At 29.1% G+C, this 11,422-nt stretch overlaps 1 protein-coding gene across 1 annotated transcript; it reads left to right on the top strand.

The window, feature by feature from the left end:
- The first annotated feature begins 6,229 nt into the window (after positions 1-6,229).
- Positions 6,230-11,265, top strand: LOC105122256 (ATP-dependent 6-phosphofructokinase 6-like). Its single transcript, XM_011021256.1, has 13 exons — positions 6,230-6,527; positions 6,846-6,892; positions 7,048-7,087; positions 7,190-7,252; positions 7,362-7,499; positions 7,769-7,927; positions 8,082-8,135; positions 8,797-8,865; positions 8,986-9,115; positions 9,224-9,489; positions 10,142-10,190; positions 10,285-10,439; positions 10,775-11,265. The coding sequence occupies exons 1-13, from the start codon at positions 6,432-6,434 to the stop codon at positions 10,949-10,951; spliced, it is 1,443 nt and encodes a 480-aa protein (XP_011019558.1). The 5' UTR covers positions 6,230-6,431; the 3' UTR covers positions 10,952-11,265.
- The last annotated feature ends 157 nt before the right edge of the window (positions 11,266-11,422 follow it).

Genomic DNA, 11,422 nt, shown 5'->3' with positions numbered 1-11,422 from the left:
ATAAAAATTAATATTAATTGATATATTTTATTTATTAATAAAATTCAATGATTTTCTCTCATATCTTAAACCAAGAACTAAGAAATAAGGAGATGAACTTTTGTACTAATATTGAATTTTAGAAAATTATAAGGACTGAAAATCTATTAATAAAAAATAAAAGGATTAAAGTTAACTTTTCACACCAATTTTAAAAAAGCCACATGGTTTTCCCATTTTTTAAACCTTGTTCCCTTAACTTTCAATCGGGCCCTTCATCAACAAATCAGAAGGTATTCACCTTTAATTTGACCATAAAAAGATTAAATTGCTCTAAAATTTAAAAATAAATAAATCATTGAATGAATACACAGAGAAATGTGAGAGGCAATATATTGTATTCATGCACAGTAAAACCCCACGCCTCTTATTTATTTATTTTTTTGTTAATATTCATTGATCATCCTTAATATTTTGTTCTTCAACCACTTTTTCACATCCCGAACATTTAATCTTCAGTTTTTAACTCCAATGAAATACAATCTTAATATGAACGCGACAGGTTATTATTCACTTGCAATAACACCAATGGCTTTGCCAACTAAATTGAGAATGTATGCGGGCTATTCGAAAAGTTTTTGTTAAATTCCAACAGTGGTAGTTTCTATTTAACATGACAGGTTATGATTTTTTTGTTTTAATATCAAGTATATTATTGGACTGGTCAAGTTTTGTATCAATAGACGTTAGTTTGGTAGCAAAAAGTTTAAAATCTGCACAGCAGCTTTTAAGTTTAAGTTAAGATGTATATCTTTTGTAAAAGTCTGAGACAGCTAGGATTTTATTTATTTATCTGAGCTTACAAATATACTTTCTAAAAAATAAGGTTTTCTTGAATCTAAAAAAAAAAAAATATTATTGGACTGACTTTCACGTATAAAAATTAAATGCCTCTCCCTAGTTGAATTTGAATAAAAAGATACCATCAAACTAGTCACATCTGAATTCAGTGCTTCTATAAAAATTATTTTTTTACTAAAGACCAATTCTAGCCAAATAATAAATTCACTAACCAACCAATCCAAGTGATTGTTTTTACTTAAAAAATAATATATCCCAAAATAAAACAATCTTTCTTTTAGTTAATAGGATGCCTGTTTTAAGTAAAAAGATAACTAAAATTAATTAAGATTTATTTTTATACATAAAAGGAGTTAAAAAATCATTTCATTCTTATGATATTTTGAGTTATATTTCGTTCAAATTAATACTTGTTGAATTGTAAAACATATTAAGGTACCTACATGAAGATTTCAAAAAATTATTAAAAGAATGCCAAACTTAGATGAGTTGTTTTAGCTCGATAGAGGTGAAAAATAGATCTAAACACGATACTCAAAGCTCTTAGTTATTGAATTCAAACAGTATTTAAACTTATTTTTTAGAATTGTGAGGGGTTTTAAGCTTATTAAATTTGGATTTATCATATAGAATTTATAATAAAACTCCAATTAATATTTGAAACAAAAGGTGATATATTATATGTTTGCCGAGGGCTTAATTTTTAGGTGTATGATGTGCTATCTTTTGAGTTATAAATTAATTAATTTTTGAATACCGTTGAACTATAAATATTCCATGCATATTTCAATTTTTATATTCATAATATATTTATTTTTAATATTTTTAGTATATATATTTTTTAGAGTTTATTTTTTTAAAATATCATTACACTTTTTATATATTAAAAAAATTATTTAAACATCCGATAATCTCTAAATTTATATAAAAAATTATTTTATAAATACTAGTTATCTTAACCTGCCAGATATTAAATACAAGCTATAAATTATTAGCTACTTTAATTAAAAAAATATTAATTACTAGAATCAAGAATTTCACTGTTTATTTAACATATAAATTTTATTCCTAGCGTACTTGAAATATTTTTAAACCTCCTTACTAAGAATATTATCAGTAGAAATCAAATTTTAGAAACAAGAAAAATAGTTATGTTCGTTGTAGTTTTTGGTGAGCCCCGTGCAGTTTCAATAATAATTTTCTCTCAACCCTCTTGGTTTTCAACTTATCTCTCCTTTCAAGCTCCAAGCTTTATCTCTTTGGATTTTATTTTTGTAAAGTTAATTAATTATGTATAATTTTATTTATCTTTTTTTACAACTTTTGTTTTTAGCAACATCTGGTATATATATATTTTTTATTTCTTTTAATTTTATCCTTTATTATCTTAACTCTGTATCTTTAATTTAATTTAACAATCTATTTTCAAGTTAATATTTTATTAACTGGATTTTTACAGTGCCCATAGTGCGTCACATGATGGGCTGTTGTTCATTTGGATATGATTTCCAAAACAGTTAACTCCAGCAGATTTATCGGGGGGCGGCAGCTATTTATATTAAAATTTGTTAAATGTTTCTATGGGTTGAAACGAAATGGTTAATGGGTTATGTATTAAAAAAAATAAATCAAGGACTTTTGGTTTTTTAACAAACTCGCCACTTACTTTCATTTCCTTTGGCCACGTATGACCATCGGTTCAAATACATATCCTATATTATCTTCTATTGTTTTTAATTTAAATTTCGATTTAAAATTTATTAGATGATATCATGCTACCACTGTATATAGTTTTTACGGGTCAATTTTTTTTCAAATATATATATAAAAAATCAAACATTATTAACTTGTTTTAAATTAATCATGAATTTAAAATATAATGCATACTAGACAATTATCCTTTCAAGTATTGCGGCGATAAATTAATGAATTCATATGTGCTGACCAAACTTATAATATGATTTATAAGATTATAATAATTTTATAAAAAAATTATAATAAATTATAAATATTAATTTTTAATAAATAAAATTAAAAAAAATATTTAATTTTAAAATATATACAGCATCTTTATCAATAATAAGATATTGTCACTAGTAAAAAATTTAAACTACCTTCGTTGCTTGAATGACAAATACAAAAATCAAATTTATAAGCTATAAAACCAAATTTTATTGTAGGTTATGGAAAGTACATTACCATTATATTGCCAAATGTTTGAGATTATAGATATATATTTTTAAGCTACCTGTCTTACAGACCTTATCTTCAACTCTACAGCCTGATGAATAACTTTTTTTTCAATCCACCATTCAAGAATGATATTTTGACATTCACCTGAAATATTTTTAAACCTAATGAAACAACAATATATATTATAATTCTTATAGAAGTAATTTTATCCACTAATTAATGTCTATGATAGGCCCTTGTATAAATCCTCTAGCAATTAATGTAGCTTTACAATTATCAATTGAATCATCATGAGTTTTTTTTTTTTTTATCAATTGAATCATCATGAGTTTTTTTTTTAAAAAAAATCCATTCACAACCTGTTGCTTTTCTATTCTTAGGTGAGTACTCATTTGTTTTCCTGTTCTTGGTGCAATATGTGTTTTTTCTTGGTTATAAATTCTAAAAAAGTACTCGGTTAGTCTCTCTCTATATAATAATAATAATAATAATCTTGTATAAATTTTACTAAAAACATTTTTTTGAAATCTTGGTTAAAAAACTATAATTTATAATTTTTCTTAAACTTATTTTTTTAAATCATAATCATATAAATTACTATAATACCAAATATGTACTAGATTCATATTAGTTTGTGTATAATATTTTATTATAAAATATGTTTATTTATTTACATGTTTTCATTTATTAATTGAGATAATGACAAAGCTTTGTTAATGTTTAAAGTATCTTTTATTTATACTTTATTAAAGAAAATAAAGTGATTTTTTAACTTTAAAAAATAGTTTTTTTCTCATTTTTTAAATAATAACCATATAGATTACTATAATACTACACACACTATATCCATATTAGCTTGTGTATAATTTTTTATTATGGAATATATTTATTTCTTTACATGTTTTCATTTATTAATTCAGATAATGATAAAACTTTGTTAATACTTAAAGTATCTTTTATTTATCCTTTATTAAAGAAAATAAAGTGATTTCTTAACTTTAAAAAATGTTTTTTTTCCTCGATGGATTCTACCAAATGCATCATACATATATTTCGAAGGGTAAAGCCAAAATCTTATATTAAAATATATTTCATTTTTTTTTATCATTAACTCAGCCTTTTAGTAATTTCAAATAATTTATGAATTTCCAAGTTGCTCCTCTAAAATTCTAGCATCTCAAGGCGTCACTGTCTAATTTAACTCTTTTATACAATGGGATGCATCTCAAAGTGTCACTATCTAATGTAACTCTTTTTATTTTTTATTTTTTATACAATGTAACTCTTTTATACAATGGGATGAATATGCGGATGGACGAGTCTTGAACTTCTTAATTGTTAAAGTCTGGTCTCTTTTTTTGTTCATAATCCAAAGACTTTTTACTTTAGAGATATGTTAAAGTTGTTATAGAATCATTGTTAGAATTGTATTTGATAATTTAATTTTTTAGATGAATATAGTTTTTTAAATATGATTTAAAATATTATTGAACAACTCAAATATATATTGTCCAAATATTATTGAACAACTCAAATATATATTATCCATAATAATAATAATAATACTAATAATAATAATAAATCATGCTATGTTCTAATTGATTTTTAACTTTATGTTTATAGACTGGAAAGCTTTCAAGAAATTCATATATTTTTTTATGTATCAAATACATGTAACAATAGAAAAAGAAAAGTCATCCAGAATAAAAATTTCAAACATGAATTTTTACATTCAGAAGACCACATATCAAAATGAATAGTTGTGAAAAACTTGAGATCTTAGTCATAGGCACCAAATTATATGCTAAATTTGACAATTAAACTCATATTTATCATTGTTTTCATTTTATTCTTATTAATATGCACTACACCACAAGTATTATCAATATATGATACATAAAAAAAAATATATGATACATAAAGAATTTATGTAGATAGAATAATGTATTAATTAACTAGATGGGTGCTAGTGTTACACCACAGTTAAATCTTTTCCAACATAAAAAAATATTTAAGCAATATTAATATTTTAAAAAATAAAATAAAAAACTTAAAACATGAGTCATTTACTTTATTGGATTCAATAATATCGATTAACTTAATAACATGATTTAAAAACATTAACAATAAATAAAATAAAAAAAATTAGTAATAATTAACTATAAAAAATGAGTTTGCAATATCATATTTATAAGAAGAAAAATAAAGATTTTGTTGGAGATTTATTTTCATTTTATTGTGGATACTAGATAGACATTACAAATCATCGAAGCAACAACCTATAAATTAAATAAAATAAAATATTATGAAGTTAGTATTTCTTATATCTAACCAATTAATTTAACTTAATTTAATAAAATTCTTTAAAAAAATAAATTTAATAAAGAATGACATTAAAAAAGGCTCGAGAAACTGAAACGATCTAAATTATTTTTAAATTTAATGAAAAATTTTATATAAAGCTAAATTATTTTTAAATTTAATGAAAAATTCTATATAAAAAAAATAAAGCTCAATTTTTAATTATATATATATATATATTAAAAAATAAAACTAAAAAAATATAGTTTTTTTTTTAAATAAAGCGAAGACTTAAAAAATAAAATTAAAAAAATATAGTTTTTTTTTAAATAAAGCGACCTCTATAAATTTTTAAAATTTTTATTATTAATATTCTAAACTCGTAATTGATGAAATCTTACATCTAACTTTCTTTAGCTAAGAAACTTATTTTTTAATTACATTAATATTAATTAATAAAATTTAAATAAATTAAAGGCTTGTTTTCAAAGCACCGAGGTTTAAGCGCTAAAATTAAAGAGAGTTAAAAGAATAATAATAAACTAGAAATCCACACGCCCCATGTACCGCCCGAAAATGGAGGGTTTGGCGAGATGATTTAATCGCAACTCTAAAAGCCATCACTTAACACGCCTGGTTCAAATGGTGTCAATTGTATTCAGGTGCTAACGAGTGCAATTAACATGTCAACTATATATTTTTAATAATATTTATATTTATTTAATTATAAAAATACCACCATTCAACTGGATAATAAAAAAAATTCACGATGAAAAATGATAAAACCCCCGACCATCAGTTAAAGAACCAAGTGAATTCCCATTTGGTTTAGAACGACAAGACACCAAAACCATCCCTGCTAAACCCATTACAAAACCAGGTGGCGTCCTGTCTTATCAAATGATTCCTGAAAACACACGCCACCTGTTTCGCAATACCCCCGCCCACTAAAATCCCCCGACACACACGACGTTACTTATACACACACACACCCCCTTCACAAACGCAAGCTAGAAAAGCTACTTCTTAGTTCTTACTATGCTATTCTTTCTTTCTGCCACCTCTTCTTCTTCAAGCACCCATAAAAGAGATCAGAGATGGATGGAGTTTCGAAGATTAAAATAGTGAATGGTGTTGCTGGTTATGTGCTTGAAGATGTGCCTCATTTAACCGACTATATTCCGCATCTCCCTGTAATGTCATCCTTCTCTTTTCATTTCTCTTACGTCTATATCATAGACGCATGATTATACGTATTTTTATCAATGTGAGAATCTGTGCTTTTGATTGTTTGCTTCTGTTCGCTGTATTCCAAAGCACTAAAGCTTTCACTTCCTTTTCCTTTTGTTTAACAATCGTGTTTGCTTGCTTAATCAGTAAAATGAATTTGAGATTTACTATTTAGGTTTTTGATAGTTGAGATTTTTTTCTTTTGCATAATTTATAAATTTCGTTGTGTGATAAATAATAACTCTATTTTCATTCCTTTTTCAATTTTTTTTTTGTGGCAGACGTATCCAAATCAGTTACAAGACAATCCAGCCTACGCAGGAGTCAAGTGAGTAAGAATTTTGATATGCATATATTTGACTTATAGTTGGCATGAATCATGATTCGGCTGTTGTCTTAAGGTTATTGTATTAGTTGTATAAGGTTATTGTATCAGTTGCTGTTTTTTTTTTCAATAAATAAAATGGAATGATTTGATTTCAGGCAGTACTTTGTTGATGTGGATGATACTGTTGCTCAAAAGGTTAGTTGCTCTGTCAATGTCGATTTCATTTTGTTAGATGTTTATAACTTTTGATAAAGATTATTGGCTATTAATGTTTTTATTGTAATGAATGGTTTTTAGATTGTTGTTCATAACAACAGTCCAAGAGGGACACACTTTCGACGTGCCGGACCTCGTCAAAAGGTATGGTTACCCTTTACAGATTGCTGTCTGAATATGTTGAAACGCTGATATTAATCATGTGTTTATGGTGTTTATGCCCTCACTGATAGGAGCTTGTTGTTCTGCTCAGGTGTATTTTAAGTCGGGTGACGTGCGCGCGTGTATAGTAACATGTGGGGGTTTATGTCCTGGCCTCAACACAGTGATCAGGGAAATTGTGTGTGGCCTTTACCATATTTATGGTGTCACCAAGGTCCTTGGGATTGATGTGAGTGATTGATTTCTATTATATTTGACGCCTAAACATGGTTTTGACACAAACACAGTTTTGTAATCCAATTTTTGCATTTTTCTCCTGCACAGCATGCATTCAGGTGTTTTTCCTATATTTGTTAGAATTCTTTTGTTTACAAAGTAAGAATTTGAATGTATTGGTGGTGAATTAAAAAATGAGAGTATCGAAGTTTGAAATGTTGTCCTTCAAAATTTGGTAATGTCACATGCTCAACGGCATGAATCTGTTGTGTCGCATTGTAGGGAGGCTACAGGGGTTTCTATGCCAAGAACACCATTAATTTAACTCCTAAGGTAGTTGATGACATCCATAAACGTGGCGGTACAATCCTGGGGACATCAAGAGGTGGTCATGACACATCAAAGATAGTTGACAGTATTCAGGATCGGGGGATTAATCAGGTTGGTATTGAGTGGGACTTTCTTTGTAGATTGAAGTTGCCAAACAAAAGAAATGAATTTTTGAGTGCATTGTTAATTTAAATTTCATTTTTCACTGTAGTGTAGGCCTACACTTTCCATGTGAAGGCACTGATCATCTCCTCTTGTGGTCCAGGTTTATATAATTGGAGGTGATGGAACTCAAAAAGGAGCAGCAGTGATATATGAGGTAAGCTTTATGTGTAACAGTTGATTTGTTCAATGACTTCTTTGATCCACGGAGCATAACATACCACTAGCTGAAAATGATATATTAGACACATGGGGCACATAGTTGGAATTATTATGGCTGCTTGAATAATAAGGAATTCTTGAATGTGTGTTGAGCCACACTTTTCCATTGAATTTTTTCTTCTCCTCCAGTCAACATATTCTTCAGTGATTTTGAGCTACTGTCAGCATACAATTGTTTTTTGATGATTTAGCTTGGATGGAATTACTTTATTATCTTACCAATTAATTCAATGCTACCATCCTTAGCAGGTTGCTTTTTCTTTTTTTCTTTTTTTTTGAGAATGTTGGCGGGTTCCAATTTTGACACCCTATCATGTATTTCTTTCCATGCCCGACCCAAAAAACTGCTGCTTCAGGATAAAAGGAGGTTCTGAATTCATATACATGTAGCTCTGCGACTCCATGCCTACTGAAATGTTCTTAGGCTGTGTTGACAGATCTTTTTAACATTCTGGCATACCATTTGTACATCTGTGACATTGCTTTTCATTTCGCAATTTGATTTCCATCTCTCAATGCCTTTGATTATCTGACTGTACACATCATTACCTTAATGTGTTTGCTAAATTTTGAACAAAGTGCTTCTTGATGTTCAGGAAATTAGAAGACGAGGCCTCAATGTTGCAGTTGCTGGAATTCCCAAGACCATTGATAATGACATTCCTGTACTTTCATTGACACATCTTTAGTTGTGATATCATTGAATTCTTTCCTGTCATGTTTCTGCACAACCACATTAAGTATTGGAGAAATATGTTGCATTGAGTGTCCTTATTATGATTCAGGTCATCGACAGGTCCTTTGGTTTTGATACTGCAGTCGAGGAGGCTCAACGTGCAATTAATGCAGCCCATGTTGAGGCTGGAAGTTTTGAGAATGGCATTGGCATTGTGAAGCTGATGGGTCGCCACAGTGGTAAGTTGAGGCATAGACAGATACAATCTCTGGCAACCATGTCACACATTAGACCTCTCCATGTGTTGTTTTACCATCTCTCCATTCTATTGGGAATTATGGATGCAGGTTTCATTGCAATGCATGCAACTCTTGCTAGCCGGGATGTGGATTGCTGTTTGATTCCTGAATCACCCTTCTATCTTGAAGGAAAAGGTGGACTGTTTGAATTCATTAAACGTCGACTTAAAGAAAATGGACACATGGTTATCGTTGTCGCTGAAGGAGCAGGACAGGATCTTCTTGCAAAGTACTTGCAATCTATGAACCAGCAAGATGCTTCAGGAAACCATCTGCTTCAAGATGTTGGGTTATGGATATCTCATAAAATTAATGTAATACTTGACAGAAAATTTAGAGATAATCTCATATTATTATCACTTTCGATCCCTGTTTTTGTGATTTCTTGGTGACTTTCAATTTCATGTCTATCTTATGAAATCACAATAGCTTAGCCTTGTTAAGCAATCAGTAATTTACTTTTCCCGTTTTCTTATGCAGCTGATGAAGCAATCCTTTTTTATCTTTTCTTTTTAATCCTAGCAAAGGTCTTTTAAATGATATGTACTTTTACAAGAAAATCATTCAAAGTAATGCTTAGCATGATGATCATTTGATTAAAATATTATACATACTAAAGATAGAAATTTGTCAATTAATAGTTGTTGTCTACTTTATGATTTGCTTCTATTCCTGAATGGCTTCATAAACATTTCACTTATTTTTTTCTGTGTGTGTAAGAGCTCTTCTTTTATTGAATTTTAAATCTATACATACCACGGTATGATGACCTCAAGCTCTTAGAATTTCAATGCCTCTTCATATCTTTGATATAGAGCCATCATAATGTGTTGATTTTCAAATACCATATACATTTTTGTACTCTCAGATGAGAAGTTCTGATGATGAACATTCTTTGCAAATTTTATGATTTATAGGAATTTCTCCACTGGCTAATTTATTGTCCTCTTTTAAACTTCTGTGCAGGATCATTTTGCAAGAGTACAGAAGATGACCATCACTCTCAAATATATAGGTACGTGACTTATATTAACGTTCTTTGTTTATTTTTTTTATGCTATAACTCAATTCAGGTGCTAAGTCATAACTTTGACCCAACCATCTTGCAGATCCTACATACATGATTCGTGCTGTTCCAGGTAATGCATCCGATAATGTCTACTGCTACCTCCTTGCTCAAAGTGCAGTTCATGGAGCAATGGCTGGATATACAGGCTTTACAGTCGGACCTGTCAATGGTCAACATTCTTACATTCCTTTTGAGGTAAATTCCTTTATGTACCAAAATAACAATTATACTTAATATTGTGGAAATAACTGAAAAAATCATCAGCTGTTATAGATTTTTGGTTTTTTTCTTGTCAGAAGCCCACTAACTTGACACTGACTGGAAATTTTACATTGTTAGCCTCTGCCTCTTGACTACTACCATAAATTCAAAGCCTTGCAATCACAGCTGCAAGTGTCAGCTCTTTCCTCCTTTGTTCTGCATCATTTACTTTGATCAACTTCTATCTGTGATGGGATATCTTTTGGAAAAGATGTTGATTTTGACACCAATGCTTACTGTTGGAGTTATTTATTCATTTTTGTTTTCAGCGCATTAATGAGAGGCAGAACCAGGTTGTGATTACTGACAGGATGTGGGCAAGACTCCTTTCTTCAACTAACCAACCAAGCTTCATAAGCCCCAGAGTTGTTGCCGAAAGCAAGAAAAATCAGTACAAACCTCCAACCCAGTTATTGGATGGTGCCAGATGTGAGAACAATCACTAATGTTGAGAGATTCCTAGCATGATATCACCATCAGTCACTTCCAACCAACATCATACAAGCTAAACCTCAGGTCACAGGAGTTGTTATCTTTGGATTTGCATCGTAATATTTATTTGTTGTGTGGGCGGATCTTTTCTTAAACATGTTCTCTTGGTGGGAATTTCTCTGGATATATGTCTGATCAAATCTTAAGATTTTTAAATCAAGTTATCTTTGCTGTATATCTGTTTGCGATGTTTATATTCAGCAGTGGCCACGGGCCCGTGCAGAAACTTTTTAACAGCGTAAAATAGTGAGAAAATTATTTTGCTCAAGGGGGAAGTTTCACTTTCTGCTCTGTTTCTCAGATGCAGCCTTTGTTTTGGTTGATTTATAATTTTTTACAAATTTTTTATCTAATATGATTTATTTACATGATTATATATGCGGCTTGGTAAGTTAATTTGGCATATCAGGTCCTAGTCATCCCCC

The sequence above is a fragment of the Populus euphratica genome, unplaced genomic scaffold (assembly GCF_000495115.2).
Source record: "Populus euphratica unplaced genomic scaffold, PopEup_1.0 scaffold19.1, whole genome shotgun sequence".
Classification (NCBI taxonomy): domain Eukaryota; kingdom Viridiplantae; phylum Streptophyta; class Magnoliopsida; order Malpighiales; family Salicaceae; genus Populus; species Populus euphratica.
This window is presented reverse-complemented; position numbering and strand designations above follow the sequence as displayed.